General features: G+C 48.2%; 2 protein-coding genes across 9 annotated transcripts in view; one reads left to right on the top strand and one right to left on the bottom strand.

The window, feature by feature from the left end:
* Positions 1 to 10,321, bottom strand: part of LOC140629212 (leucine-rich repeat-containing protein 37B-like) — a 78,063-nt gene extending 67,742 nt beyond the window's left edge. For 4 of the 8 annotated variants that reach the window (XR_012027054.1, XM_072818809.1, XM_072818808.1 and 1 more), the window contains exons 1-5: positions 10,045 to 10,315; positions 9,797 to 9,902; positions 9,177 to 9,368; positions 7,247 to 7,420; positions 403 to 516 (exon numbers count right to left, since the gene is read on the bottom strand). The gene's annotated coding sequence lies outside the window, so the exon portion shown is untranslated. Of the gene's footprint in view, positions 1 to 402; positions 517 to 7,246; positions 7,421 to 9,176; positions 9,369 to 9,796; positions 9,903 to 10,044 lie in introns of all 8 variants that reach the window. The other 4 variants (XR_012027053.1, XM_072818807.1, XM_072818811.1 and 1 more) reach the window with 4 other exon arrangements.
* Positions 9,805 to 15,469, top strand: LOC140629217 (uncharacterized). The gene is made up of 6 exons (XM_072818814.1): positions 9,805 to 9,886; positions 9,950 to 10,032; positions 10,138 to 10,486; positions 12,376 to 12,519; positions 13,426 to 13,505; positions 15,119 to 15,469. Exons 1-6 carry the CDS (start codon positions 9,805 to 9,807, stop codon positions 15,209 to 15,211), a joined length of 831 nt encoding a protein of 276 aa, XP_072674915.1. The 3' UTR covers positions 15,212 to 15,469.
* Positions 15,470 to 15,779: the final 310 nt, after the last annotated feature.

Below are 15,779 nucleotides of genomic sequence, written 5' to 3'. Positions count from 1 at the left end.
TTTATCCATTCATCTTTCGATGGACACCGAGGCTCCTTCCACACTTTGGCTATTGTGGACATTGCTGCTAGAAACATCGGGGTGCAGGTGTCTTGGCGTTTCATTGCATCTGTATCTTTGGGGTAAATCCCTAGCAGTGCAATTGCTGGGTCGTAGGGCAGATCTATTTTTAACTCTTTGAGGATCCTCCACACGGTTTTCCAGAGTGGCTGCACTAGTTCACATTCCCACCATAAAGTTTATTTTCTGATAATGGCTTCTCAGCATTGCTTGTAAAATACTTATTTTTCTCATATTAAAAATGTATAAATTAATAACCAATTCTAGCCATGTGGTAAGGAATTAAAATGGAAATAAACATGTATATACAGGTAACAGGGGACATTGGTGAGAGGAACAGACCTGAATCTAGAATCCCTCGTGGGAGACTGTACTTCCACAAGAGGCAGTGCCCGCAAGGAAGGATGAATAGGAGTATCTTCCCCTCGTTTCCCCAATAAAGCCAGTGTCTGAAAACTGGAAAACATATCTATTAAATCAATTGGCAGTTTATTCTGGTGCTCTCCCCCCTGGTTCACCAAATACAAGTTATTCACAACATGCTTGACCTGCCCATAGAAGATTATCTGTTTCTGGCCCCTCTTGTAAGATTTTTAGCATTACCAGAATATTTGGATCACTGAGCCTAGCTCCACAGTAGGGCTAAGGCCTCTTTTTCTTCCCAAGCACTCAAACTCATACACAAAATATGTGCCCTGTCTTGGCATAGGGGGTTCTTCATTGTTACAAGCTATAGATAATTCACATTGGGGTATTTTGTTCCTTTTCTTTAAAAAAAAATAATCCCAACCCTTGGATAGCTAGCAGGGAGGGGCTGGAGGGCTAGGGTAAAGAAAAATGTGTGAGGGTGGTAATTACCCAAGACTGCCCTCCTCACTCCTTTATGTCAGAAAATATATTGGTGGTGCCACTTACCCATTCTCATGGACCACCCTACTAGCCTCTCCTGACTCCACTGAGGGTCAGATGTGTGCTACCAGGCCGCCCACCACCAAACCTACTACTGCCTTCCTCAACCAACACAGATAATGAAGCACAGGGATAATGAAGCACAATCTGTGGAAGAAGCACAACTCCCTCCACTTCTGGGATGCCAGGGTGGCTCAGATGGTTAAGCATCCATCCCTTGGTATCAGCTCCGGTCATAATGTCTTACAAGGAATGGATGCTCACCACTGTGGGGCTAGCAGTGGTGAATGTCAGGTTACTTTAGTTTTTATTTTTATTTTTTATTTTTTTCAGGTTACTTTACCACAGCTGCTTTCCATACATTCAAAGCTGCTGCTGCCACTCAAAAGTCAGTACATTTTGGGAACCCACTGCTGAAGTCACTGCAGCCCTCCATGGTCCCAAGCCTGTGACTGGCAACATGGAGTCCCAACATGTAGCCTGTGCATCTGCTACTGCAGAGGAGAAAAGAATGGTTTCCACCTCCTTTTCACCCCCTAGATTTTATTGGCAGAACTCTGCTGTCAAGGGAATCTGTGAAATGTGGTTTGTGGGCTTCTAGCACCTGCAAAGAAAGGGATAGAAGTGGGTAGCTAGAGCCAACCAATACTATCTAACAAATGGGTGGGTGTTAAAGTCTTTCTAAAAGGAAGGTGTTGTCTACATGGAGTAGTAACATGGTGGAGAGCTAGCTAAGTCAGAAACACAAAAGGTGTCATTTTAGCTGGGCAGCAGGTTAAGGTACCAGATACTGGATACCAATCACATGCAGTCATCCCCAGAGGTGACTGGAGAAGCACTTGGAGTTGATTCTTAGTTTGGCCTCCAGAATGTTCTCACTGGAATGAAAGCTGGATGGACTAATGGCAGTGAGGTATCTGAGAAAACATAGCCCCCATTCAAAAGGGCTGCCAGAGGAAACGGTGTCCATAGGGAAATAGAGTTTCTAAAAATGTGGCTTTGTGGGGATCCCTGGGTGGCTCAGTGGTTGAGTGCCTGCCTTCGGCCCAGGGCGTGATCCTGGAGTCCTGGGATTGAGTCCCACATCGGGCTTCCTGCATGAAGCCTGCTTCTCTCTCTGCCTGTGCTCTGCCTCTCTCTCTCTCTCACACATGAATAAATAAATAAAATCTTTTTAAAAAAAATATGGCCTTTGGACCTCTAAACTCAAACATCCTTGGGATGCTTATTTAAAAGGCTGATCTTCGGATCCCTGGGTGGTGCAGCGGTTTAGCGCCTGACTTTGGCCCAGGGCGCGATCCTGGAGACCTGGGATAGAATCCCACGTCGGGCTCCCGGTGCATGGACCCTGCTTCTCCCTCTGCCTGTGTCTCTGCCTCTCTCTCTCTCTCTGTGTGTGTGACTATCATAAATAAATAAAAATTTTTAAAAAAATAATAAAAGGCTGATCCTGAAAAATAAGCAAATTAATTTTAAAAGCTGATCCTGAACATCTCCCCTGTCAAAAACAAACCAAACCAGGCATACTTAAAGTGGTCCAGACAGATTTCCAAAGTAATAGAATATTGCAGTGGCACAGGGAAAAGGGTTCATCATGAACAGAACTCAACTGGGATAAGTACAGAGGTGACTGAGTATTGCACAGGGAGATTGAGGGACTAGGGAAGGGAATGAGTAGGGGCTCCATAGTCAGAAGCCAAAGATTACAAAAGGCAGGAAGGGGGTTAGCCCATATGAAACCATCTGGATTTGCTAACTGGCACTTACCAAAGCTAGACTCCTACTCTCTCACAGAAACTGGGAAACAGGGGCCCTATCTTCAGGTGGTGGCTGGAATAAGCAACAAATTCTTTAGACAGCCTTGAGTTTCACGGGCAGGCACTTTAAGGGAGACTGGGGTCTTACTAGGGCAGTGGTCATGAGCTGCTGAAAACTACGTTAGTGTTTGTTCAAGTCTTCACAGGCCAAATAAGGTTGAATCAAGAAGAGGGCTCAGAGGAGCCTGGCTAGAGTTTAGAGAAAGAATCTGTTACCATTCAGATGCCCACCCCTCCTGAGCTGATCTCCAAAACAGAGGGACCATTCTAACAAGACTGTTTATGCTCACCAAACTACTGGCGTAGTTAGTGCAAAGAGAACCAGGAGGTGGAGCAGAGGTTCCCTGGCTTCTTCAGGACCAGAGGTCAGCAGGGATTTGAGGCAGGGCAAGACAGACTGAAGATGACCAAAAGGCACGACTGAGATTCTCACCCTTGGCGTCTCAAAGAGTCACACTGGCTGGCTGCTGCCACTATGGAAATCAGGGCCTCTCAGTCCTGGGAAGCGCCAGGCATGACCAGCTCTGGCTCCTGAGGTCCTAGTCAGGGTGAGATGTTGTTGAGACCTGGGCGACAGTGGTGGGGCACCCCCTGGGGGTGTGGGAGGAGGCACACCCATTCAAGAAGAGGAAAGGTCCTGAGGTCTGAAGCAGAAGCAGGAATGGTGCTTCAAGGTGAGCCTTAATGTGTTCCAGTGTAGCACTGGAGAGGGGTCTGGCGCCACACTGTGGAGTGTTTCAGCTTACAGGGCCAAGGGAAATGAAGACTTCAACCGGTGAACAATACAAAGGCTTCATGTAGAGAGGGCTACACCCTACAATGGTGGAGCAGTAAAATAGGAGGAGCCTGGCTCCCTGACACATGAACCACCAAACTAGCCCTGGATTACAGTACTTAACCAGATCATTATATGAGAGATCAGTAAGCTTCTTTTTTATTTAACCCACTGCTGTGTTGGGTCTCTACTACAGTGGCTGAACCTATAGCCTAATAAAGGTTAACCAATAACGTTATAACCAATAACGTGTATTGGTTATCTTTCGCCACAACAATGCTAACTAATAAACCATCCCCAAACTCAGTGAACTGGAATACCGGTTCTCACAGGATGGCTGGTCCAGCTGTACTTGAATGCTCTGCTGGCTGGGTCAGCACTGCTTCTCCGTGCTAGTCTGCAGATCAGCAGGGCTAGCTAGCTCTTTTCCACCTGGGTGGGCTCTGGGGCCCAGGCTGAAGAGGCAGCGGCAACCCGAGGGAAGCATATGAGGCCAACCAGAAACTTCATTGGGCCTCTCCAAGCCTAGACACAGAACTGTCATACTTTCATTTCTGCCTAGTCCATGGGTCCAAGTAAGTCACATGGCCAATCCCCGAGCCAGGGGACAGGAAAGTACACTCTGCCCACAGAGAGACACAGCAAGAGTGTGGGTGCAGGGAGGGCCAATAATCCTGTCTACTCAGGATGTGACCGAGTCCTGGTTTAGAGACTACACACCAAGGCCCCGCTCTTCTAGGTGTCCCTGTAAATGCAACAGAGTGAAAGATAGCACCCATCAATGTGAAGGCCCCACCGCAGTTATCTGTTAGGTCAGGAACCCTGACGAGGCAAGAATCCCATCTTCCTCTCCCCAATGCCTAGTAGCGGACCCTGCCCACGTGATGCCTCAGGGATCTTACTGGATGAATTTTAGACCATTTCTTCATTCTCCACATATGATTTCCTTATGAAATACAGACTGACCTCCTAAAGGTCAACACATAGTACTATGAGTTTGCCCCATAGCCTGCATAGGGACTGTGCCATTAGGAGCAGGAATTTGTACCTAGATCCTGTCTACACCAAAAACTGTATCCACTGCCTCCTACAGGGACCTCCAGAAGTAAGGGCTTCTACAAGTTAAACATCAAAACAGGGTAGTGAGGGGAGCCTGGGTGGCTCAGTTGGTTGAGCGATCTTACCTTAGGTCATGATCTCAGGGCCTGGGATCAGCCTGTGTGGAGCTCTGCACTGAGTGGGGAGTTTCCTTGAGGATTTTCTCTGTCCCTCTACCCCTCCCCTGACATTCTCTCTCAAAATACATAAATAAATAAATGAATGAATGGATCTTAAACAACAGGGTAGTGAAATTTCTTTCTCTATAGGTCTTTTGAAACTGGAAAGATTCTGATTGCCTGAAATATCTTCAGAGGGAGGCTGTCAAAAGGCACGACTCTAGTGGGAGATCTGCATGGGCTTGGGACAATTTGAAGAACAGTGAAATTGACCATCAGAGCTCCCATGGCTCCACAAGGTCCCTGGCCCCCTCATCATCTGTTTTGCTAGATCTCAGGGCAAAAGCAGAACTGGCCCAAGATGCTCTACCTTAATGCTGCCTTTCCCTGCAGACTTCTCACTGCAAAGGAGAACCACTTGAAGAGAGCCAGGATAAATCCTAAAGAATGCCACCATCACCACTGAATTCCAGACATGGGCATGTGGGTGGAAAATATATTTTAGGGCAGTGACTCATGGTAAGTTGCTTCCTCCAGTCCCTAAATGGTACTATTCAATGTCAAGCTACCTCAGGCTCTGGCTGATAAAAGCAGAGGGAGAGGGAACCTAGTGTCGTGAGCTGTGCTGGTCAGGATACATATACATATACATATACATATACACATACACATACATATACACATACATATACATATACACATATACATACGTAAATATATACATACATAGACGTTTTGTATAACTTGCCCAAATTTATGAAGACCATATGTATCAGTCACTGCTCTGTACGCTCCAAGTGAAAGAAATCCAACTAAAATATGTTTGAACCAAAAATGTCATACAGTGAATTAGCTTATATAACCAGGAAGCCTAAGTACTTAAAGCTGCCTGCATCTAGGGTTCAAACAAGTCATCTTCTCCCCATCTATCCCTCAACTGTGCTTTCCTTTGGCTTCAGGCTCTGAAGGACGCAGACTCCAAGACTGCAAACATGGTCATTCATCATTCTAACTCTACACCAAAGTAGAGAAAGCCCATCCTCAAAAGTCATCTTTTTGGGTTGCTTGGAGCTGTATCTTGGAGGCGAACAATAGTTACATAATCACAATTCTGTAAACACTATCAATTATCAGGAAAGAGTGGCATAACTAAACCCCAAGAACGGACAGGGGTGTTAAAGAACTAACTCCTTGCCTGTGATAATAGGAAGTCCACAGACAGTGTCTAAAATGGATAAATCCAAAGCTAGAATTACCAAGATAGGTGGGGAGATAAGCACCAGAAGATTCAGCTAGAAGTAAGCATGCCCAGTGAGCTGGCTCAGGAGGGAAGGTGGGGATGGTCAAGGGGAAGAAACTGCTGTGGGTCATTATGTTTCCTCACCATTTGATGTCATACTATTTGAACTGTAAACTATATATAATAATAATAACTATTGGGGAATTTTAAAAATTCATTATTTTTGTCCAGCTTTATTGAGGTATAATTGACAAATTAATAATTAGAAAGAGAGCCAGGATAAATCCTAAAGAATGCCACCATCACCACTGAATTCCAGACATGGGCATGTGGGTGGAAAATATATTTTAGGGCAGTGAAGATGACTAGCTATAGGGCACCTAATTCTAATTGCCATATTTTAAAAGAGTGGGAAGAACCAACTTCCTACAACAGAATCCAGGGGGAACATTAGCTATTCCACTTTTGAGAGAAATGGTTGCATTAGTCCTTGTTTGATGACTTTAGTCAGCTGCCAAGTAAGGATATATCTGGGGTTCAAATAAGAAAGCCTCTCAAAAAATGGAAAAAAAAAAAAAAAAAAAAAAGCTCCCACTCCAGTGTTCAGAAAGCAGTTAAAAACAGATCTGACTGGATTGGGAAGGTGAGAATTAGCCCAAACTATAATAATAATATAGCTAGTCTTTTTTTTTTTTATTTAAGATTTTATTCATCCAGGACTGCCCAGTTGGCTCAGCGATTTAGCGCCGCCTTCAGCCCAGGGCGTGATCCTGGAGTCCCGGGATCGAGTCCCAAATCAGGCTCCCTGCATGGAGACTGCTTCTCCCTCTACCTGTGTCTCTCTGCATCTGTGTGTGTGTGTGTGTGTGTGTGTGTGTGTGTGTGTGTCTCTCATGAACAAACAAAATCATTAAAAAAAAATATTTATCCATTTGAGAGAGCAAGTGAGGGCACGAGCGAGGGTGGGGGCACAGGGGAGGGGCAACAGACTCCCCACTCAGTAGGGAGCCTGTTGTGGGCTGGACCCCAGAACCCTGGGATCATGACATGAGCCCAAGGCAGAGGCTTAACCAACTGAGCCACCCAGGTGCCCTATAGCTAGTCATCTTCAAGTGTTTCCAGCAGGCCAGAAACTCTCCTAAGGATATTATCTTAATCCTCAGGTCAACTGATATTTTCCCCAATTTACAGATGAGGAACTGAGGCTCAGATAGTTTTGGGAACTTACCTGAAGTCACACCCTCTGGCCCCTCTGCCTGAGGCTAGGAGGCCATAGTGTGTTGTGCCTTTACTTCTGTTTTCTAATTGCCAATCTTCAGGGCTATATCTCAAGGGGCCCGTGAAAACCATAGCTTCACATTGCTTGGTTGTCCTGAACGCCCACACTAGTGTAGGGAAGGTCCTGTAAACAGTATGGGGTAGAGCTGGTGTTCAAACCTAAGCATTACCGCCTACCAAGCCCACTTGCTCTGCCACTGAACTATGTTAACTCTCTAATTAGAATTAGAGTTGGGTGAGAGTCCTCCCTCTACCATTTATTTATTAGTTCTGAGGCCCTGGGACCCCAAGTTACTTAGCCTCTCTCTGAAGCCTGTTTTCTTATCTGTGCTATTGAAGATAACAATGGCAACCTACCTTCCCAGTGGTTGACAAGGACCAATCACAATTCCTATCTAGCAAACAATAGAAGCTTCTCTTTTGCCCAAATGTTAATAATCCCTTACCCCTCAGCTCCTAAAATAAGACAAAGGTTCTTATGTTTTCTTATGCTTTGGATCCGCTGGTGCTGAGGGCAGAGGACAGCAGAGGTGGTTAGGCCTAAATTCTTGGACCCCATCCCAGAGTGACTCTCCAGGGAAGGGATGGGGTTCAGGAATCTACACCTTGGACCTGTCTGCAGGGAATTCAGATACCTGCAGTTCTCCTACCTGGCTTTTTAAATAAGTCTGTGGAGTTCTTGAAATCTAAGCTGACAGACCAGTGGCCTGTGAGCTGAGTTTGCTAGTGTTTGAGCCCTTCCTGCACAGGCCTCCAGCTGTGTCTGCATCCTTCCTTTCCCCCCTCATCCAATCTGTCTTTATCTCCCCTCCCATCCTAGCCCCATCCCCTTACTCTGTTCTTAAGTCCAACTTCCTCTCCACTCTTGGGGACCTCCCCTGAGCTCAGCCTGCACTCCTACCCACCAGCCACTTCTCTGCCAGTCTCTTCACCTGCAATGCCCCTTCCTCTATCCACCTGCAAGACTCAGATAAAAGCTGCCTCTTCCAGGATAACCTTCAAGCTCTCTTCTCTTTGCATGTGACTTTATTACTGTTCAAATGATAGAGCAGTGTGAATTTTTTTTTCTGGCTGGAAACTACCTCGTGGACTCATGGCCCATGAATGGTAAAAATGTGCACCAGAGCAAGATGAAGAGAGGAAGACAAGCAGCGGGGCTGAGAGGCCTGAGAAGTAAGAGAAGACCAAGAGACAAGGGCTGGGCTCCTGAAAAACCAGACAAAAGATTACTATGTGGGGTTCCCACAGCTTTTGCAGACAGTGGCTGTGCAAAAATTCATTGGAAGAACTGAGGAATAGTGCTCACTTCGGCAGCACACATACTAAAACTGGAAGAACTGAGGAATATTGCTTGCTTGCTCCATTTGGGGGAGGGCATGCTTGAGTCAAGACACTGATGGTATTGATGTGCTAATTATTACCAGAAACACTATCCTTTTGCCTAGGAAATGGGATTTCCCTAGTAAATCCCTTACTTTCCACCTTGTTCAACACCCAGAAAATACTTTGCCTCTATCTCTTTATTCCTAACTTCCTCCTCAACTACTTTTTTAAATATTTTATTTATTTATTCATGAGAGACACGGGCAGAGGGAGAAACAAGCTCCATGCAGGGAGCCTGATGGGGACCTATTCACGGGTCTCCAGGATCTGGCCCTGGGCTGAAGGCGGCGCTAAACCGCTGAGCCAACCGGGCTACCCACACGTCAACTATTTTTTTATTTTATTTTATTTTATTTTTAAATTTTTTTATTGGAGTTCAATTTGCCAACATACAGAATAACACCCAGTGCTCCTCCCATCAAGTGCCCCCCTCAGTGCCCATCATCCAGTCACCCCCACCCCCCGCCCACCTCCCTTTCCTTCTCTGATTGACTTACTTCACTCAGCATAATACCCTCCAGTTCCATCCACGTCGAAGCAAATGGTGGGTGTATTTGTCATTTCTAATGGCTGAGGAATATTCCGTTGTATACATGAACCACCTCTTCTTTCCATTCATCTTCCGATGGACACCGAGGCTCCCCGTCCTCAACTATTACCCATACTGAATGCACTCAGCCTCATCTAGTCTGAAACCGAGAAGTGGTTCTCACTCCCGGAGAGATTATTACCAGAGAAGCAGCCCCCACACACTCAGGTGCCACATCTCCACCAGCCATTTTTTTTTATAAACGGCAACGGGCACTGAACCCGAACCTTCCCAGAAACGGTCACAGAACCCCTGGCCCAGGTCAGTGGAGCTTGCTTCCAAGAGGTGCCCTGTTCCCAGGCCAGCCCTATAAATACTCCCAAAGTCCCCCTGGACATGCAGTTAGTAGTACCTCTGCCTCTGGGCACTGTCCCCACACTCAGGCCTACGCTCCCCGCTGGACCAAAGCCTGCAGGTGAGAAGTGACCAAAGCAGACATCCCCCCTCTCACACACTTTGGACCTTTTGTTCTGAGTCCACCTGCAAAAGAAATGTCAACTCTACCGAGGAAAGCAGACACACAAGTACCTGGCTAGATGAGAAGAACCAGATCCTCCAGGTTTGTGCCTCAGGGGCTGATGGGCAGGTACCTGAGAAAGTCCCGAGGAGGAGGGAGCGGTGAGCTAAAGACGCCCTGTTGGTACAAGATAGGGTCAAAACACGTATACTTTTTTCCCTCAGAGCCCCCGGGCTGCAAGCACCACCAGCGCCCATGCCCTCAGGGAGGCAAAAATAGCGTAGACGTCACTGGTCTGATTTTACCAGTGGGAACCTACCCCTCAGGAGGCCAACGTTACACGCATGGCGCTGCGGCCAGGCGAGATCACGGACCCAGAAGCCGGGATCTAGTCTGACGCAGACACTGCTAGAGGCGGGCCTTGGGCCAAGCTCCTCTTAGGTCGGTGACCTCGCTTAGTGGCCTCACCTCTGCAGGCGGATCTCCCTCTCCCCTTAGTGGAGTCCAAGCCTCCCAGACCGCTCACCCGCTGGCCGTTGGGGAACTCGGCTTCGGGAACGTTGGCCCCGCCCCGCGGCTCCTCCCGCCCCGCCATTGGCTCCGCGGGCCGGGGGCGGGGCCGAGCGCCCAACCGCCGGGTTGGCGTCAGGCGCCTCGAGCGCAGTTTCCGGGCGTCGGTGGCGGAGAGGCCGGAGCGTCGGGTCGGAGGCTGAGAGGCTGCAGCGGCCAGGAGCGACCCCGCCCCCTCCCCGCTCGCTCTGGTGAGTCCGGGGTCAGGGGGAGGAGGGGGGAGGGGGGCGGGGTCGAGATGCGAACGGGCGGCGGGCGCGTTCCGTGGTCCCGACCCCTGGTCGCCTTTGCGCTGTCCTGCTTCAGAACCCTTTGCCTTCCCCGTTGTAAGCCCGCGCCCTACCCCCTCGGAGCCGAGCCTTCAGCCGGCACAGCCCCTGCTGACCGCCCCCTCCATCTTCTCCCGACGGGGACCCGAGCCCAGCACGTACCCCCACCCCCTCGCCCCTGGCGTCGCGTAAATGCAGCCACGCTCTTGACCCCCTGGGAGTCCAGTTCCAACCCCGAGCGCAGACACATCCCTCCTCCGCCCTCTGAGGCATCACATCCTCACCCCTCAACCCCTGTGGCAATCCCCGTGCTCCACGCCAACCTCCCCTGAGCCCCACCGCTATGGCTTTCCCCTTTTCTGACCCAGCTTTCTTATCCCAGTCCCGGAAGGTCTGCTCAGCCCTAACACCCACCTCCACCCACCCTTATTCAATGCCTGCCATCCAAGCGGATGCCCTGTTGAGCTCACCCCCTTCTTGATAGCTCTGATCTCTGCCCTATCCCAAGTCTTCGATGCATCTTCTTGTCCACACCGACTCAAGCCCTCACTTCCCAGCCCACCACATGCTTTCTTTCCACCTGCAGCCATCCTGAGAACACTTCATCTTTGCTAAACTGCCCCCGACTCTTGCCGCCCCAGTTCCTACCACCCCAACCCAATCTTCTTAAAATGAGGCCTCCATGCCCCCATCTCTTCCTCTCAGCTCTGTGCCCATTCTTCCCTTAATGCGGTCCCCATCTGATCTGAAAACTTAGTGCAGTCTCTTGCCAGCCCCACCTGCTGCCCCCCAACAGCCAATCCAGGTGCTTTTTCAGAGCCGGGTAGTTACTGAGTAGCTCCATTGCTACAGGGCCTCAGATGGTAAGTAAGTGTGGAGGAGTAGAGATCTATGTCCCGTGGTTCAAGAGGTTTTCCTGAATGTCTGCGCTCCTGCACCTGTCCTCAAGGATTGTGTTTCTAGCATTCATATTATGTTACTTGTGTTGGCTGCTGCAATGGTACCTTATCATCCAAATACCTGGAAGGTGAGGGATGGCTACTCATTCAGCCTGGGACACTGGAAGCTTATCACTGTCTTTTGGACTGTAATCTGTAGAAACTCAGGGGGTTGCACTATGTGGGGTTGGCTGTGGTCACAGACCCATGCCCATGAAGGTTTTCCTGGCATTTAGAGACGACCCTCACCCGGGGCTCCTCCCAGCCAGAGCTGATTGCAAGTTAGTCCCAGTACTGAACACAGGGAACACAGTACTAGACGTGATGTTACATGTCGGGAAGAGTGTAGGTGAGTGGATCCTGGGGAAGCTGATGGCTAGGTGGGTTTGGAGGCTTTTGAATTGCTTCCTCTTTTTGTAGGTGCTGGATCGTTGAGTTTTGACCATTTGGATTGCCCTTGAACTGAGAGAGCCAAGTTCCCCCAGAGTATCTAGACATTCAGGAGGCACCCAGGCCCATTTGTTAACATTTATAATTTATAATTTCCTGGGCTTTTTGGATACACATCCCCTCTAAGTTCTGGTACCAGGCCCAAAGGGATTGGCTGTTTGACAGTAATTGTAAAGGGCCCCAAAGAGACCCATTGTCTTTGCTTGCCATTTATAGTCTCACTTCTTTGAAAATTGAATGCCTGTCTACCTTCAATATCCCTCCGTAAAAGTGCCTATCCTCTTGTCTTTCTTCCGCTTCCTGATCTCCCTCTCTCCATCTCCCTCCTCCTTCAGCTCAATAACCCTAAAAACAAACAAAAAAAACCCACTCTTTTAAAAACATAAAACCCTCTTCTAAAAACCCTCTTCTCCCTGTTTGAAGGGCTATGTCTGGCTTTTGTGGAAAGCAGATTCAACATATCGAAGGGAAATGAAAACGCAGACGGCAGCTTCCAGATCAACAGCCATTACTGGTGCAATGATGACAGGAGTCACTCAGAAAACATTTGCCACGAGGACTGTCAAGGTCTGGCCAGGGCTCCAGGGTGGGAAAGCTCTACTCACAGGACTTCTATTCCTATGCAAGGCCTGGGAATGTCCCCAGAGGGACTGCCCATGGAGTCCAGGAATGTTTTTGCTGAGCAGAGGACTTGACAAGTGGCTGTAGTGCCCATCCACTTAGCAGATTCTTTGGTGTACGGGTTCTAGAAAAGCTCTGCATAGTTAATAGCAGAGCAGGAGCAACAGCAGCAGCCAACATTTCTTGAGAGTGTGTTATATACTAACCATTTTACCTGCAGAGCCCATTTTACCCAGCGTTTCATGTGATGGAAACTATTATGCCCACTTTTCAGATGAGCAAACTGAGGCTCATAGAACCAGTGCCGAATTCCAGGCTGGTGGCCCTGAAGGCTCCACTCTAACCATCAAGTAAAAACTTTGGCCAATGTCTGATTAAAGGCCAAGTGCAAACTGCCCACCTCAGAGCCGCTCCAGGAGGCTCCATAGGTCCATGACTTGGACCTTCTCTCCTCTTTCATACTCTGATTCATATCCCGAGACTCTTCATCTGAAGAGCCTCCCTGATCAGGCAAGATTTACCTTGGTCTCTATGCTGCCTGTTTTGACATCTCCTCTCCCTAGAAACCCTCAAACGTGGCATGAACTACCATCTACCCTGACTAGGAAGTATGGGGGTAAACAGTTGTCCTGTGCCTCCTGCCAGAACCCAGGCCACTCCCTATCCCCATTGTGGGGATGTCTAAATAGGCCTCTGGGAGGGAGGCTTTGCCTAATCTGGAAATACTCAGCCCCTGGGGGGTACATGCCAGCGCAGGGACAAGCCAAGGGAGAGAGAGCTTGCCTCAGTCTTAGTCCTCTGTTCTCACAGGTGCGCTCTCTCTCTCTCTCTCTCTCTCTCTCTCCCTTCCAGACGTACTGAGCCTCAATCTTCTCTCAGCCATCAGCTGTGCAAAAAAAGATTGTCTCTGGAGCAGGGGGTATGAAGAACTGGTGAGGAGAACACTGTGGGACTAAGTTAGCAGCCAGAGCACTGGGAAGGTTGTAGTGACAGAGAAAGGCACAGTAGGCAAGGACTAGACCCTTTTATAGCCTAGAAAAATGTGGGAGAGTGGCAGGGCTTGGAACTCTGACTTACAATACCCAGGATCTGGGTCTTTCTCTGATGTACTAAAATTATTTTAGAGGGGGCGTCTGGATGGCTGAGTCAGTTGAGCGTCCAACTCTTGATTTCCACTCAAGTCATGATCTCACACTCATGATTCAAGCCCCATGTCAGGCTCCACACCAGCACAGAGTCTGCTTGGGATTTCCCCCTCTCCCTCTGGCCCTCACCCCGTTAGGGTGCTCGCTCTCTCTCTCTCTCTCTCAAAATAAATAAATAAATAAATATTTGGGTGCCTGGGTGGCTCAGTGGTTGATCATCTGCCTTCAGCTCAGGTGGTGATCCCCCAGGGCCTGGGATCGAATCCCACATCAGGGAGCCTGCTTCTCCCTCTGCCCATGTTTCTGTCTCTCTCTGTGTGTCTCACATGAATAAATAAAATCTTTAAAAAAAATAGATCTTTAAAAAATAAATAAATAAAACTCTTTTGGATGCAGTAACAAAGTAACTCAAGTGAGTTGAGGGAGCTGTATCCTGAGGGCACAAGGTGTCTCACTGAGCTTACACAGGTGCGGCTAGACCTCAGAAGGTAATGGAAGCAGAGCTGGAAAGTGTCAGCCAGCTTTTCCTGGCAAGTTTCTGCCTCCTGGTGCATTTGCTTCACTACTTTCTTGGTAGAGAGCAGCATTCTCTGCTCCACATTCCACAGCACAGACTCTGGCTGCCCCAAGTGGATGGGCTAATGTCCTGAGCAGCAACAGAGACTGCCTAGGCTTAGTCCCTGTCCAAGTGCCTGGGATAAAGAACCTGATTGGTTCAGTTTGGATGCAGATCCCTGCTTGGTTCCATCAGCTGGAGGCCTGGGAGCAATTGAGCTATACCTTCATGGTTGCCACAGGGTCCCCTCTCGCTAATTGGCAGCAACGTTTTCTGTAAATGTAAATGCCCCTGTCAGCATTTGTCCACGACGGTGGACATTAGGATGTTTACTTTACTTTTCTGAGCTTCAAACCAGATATACACAGAATACAACTGGCTGTATATACAACTGGCCAGTTGACTACAACTGGCCTCCAGGCGTCTGTGAGGATGGAGGGAGTTAAGTGCCTTGCCTACTCTAGAAACACCACGCACAAGGGACACTGATGGCTATGAGGGCTGACCTGTTCTGGAGGAAGAGTCAATGGTTGCACCTGAGATTGATTATTTATTTATTTACCTTTTAATTTATTTAGTATCTTTCATCCTTCTACAATGGTGCTCTCCTACTTCAGAGGAAGAGAAGGATTTGAAAATGTGGAAGCATATCGGGTGGGGGAAGTAGAGGACAAAGACCACAGATAGGGGAAATTTAAGGGAAGAATCAGAGGGCCAGGGGGGACAAAGCAGAGAGCTAGGAATGAAGGGGATTCTGAGCACTGCTCTAAGATCTGGGTCATGTAGGTGCAGAAGGAGCTTACTGAGTGGTAAAAACAAGAACCAATCTGTTTTCTTTCCACAGGGTAGCATGGAGGTTGCACTGTGCAGGCCGGCCACTCTCCTACTGGATGACAGGATGTTTCTCGGGATGAGACAGGACACAGGGCTGCCGTAGAGTCATTCCAGAGCTCCTCTTCTCACTCAGGAATTCATTTCTCCTTCCTCTTGCCTCTGCTTCAGGTTATTTTCTTTCCTTCCCATTTACCAATAAACCTGACCATAGCCCCCAGGAATAAATGGTTTTCTCGGGCTTCCTCCTTGTACCTGTCTGGGCCCAGGCCTCTGGTTCTGACTCTCATTTGCAAACCAAGAGGACCACAATGAAGAAGTTGTTATATTTGGATAATTATTAAAGCATTCCTTGTGCAAAGAATGTGTTGATTTGTTCATTTTTAATTCTAGATATATTCCAGTACCTAATCTAAGAGTGTGGCAGGCACTAGAAGAAGGAAAATAAACCACAACTATTGTTCTTGAGGTGTTTATAAGCTACCCAGAGAAGCGGAGACATACTCAACCAATGGGTATAATAATTGAGTGGATACATACAATGAATACAATGGATAATGAGATGGGTAATAAAATCTACAATTTTTGGGTTAAAACAGTATCAGGATCCCGGTTATTCCTCCAAAGCCAACTACTTTCAGAGTAAAAGAAGATTCCGAAGAAGATAATGGTTG

This window comes from Canis lupus (genome assembly GCF_048164855.1).
Source record: "Canis lupus baileyi chromosome 3 unlocalized genomic scaffold, mCanLup2.hap1 SUPER_3_unloc_2, whole genome shotgun sequence".
NCBI classification, from domain to species: domain Eukaryota; kingdom Metazoa; phylum Chordata; class Mammalia; order Carnivora; family Canidae; genus Canis; species Canis lupus.
The sequence above is the reverse complement of the archived record's forward strand: the minus strand, read 5'-3'. Positions and strand labels throughout refer to the sequence as shown.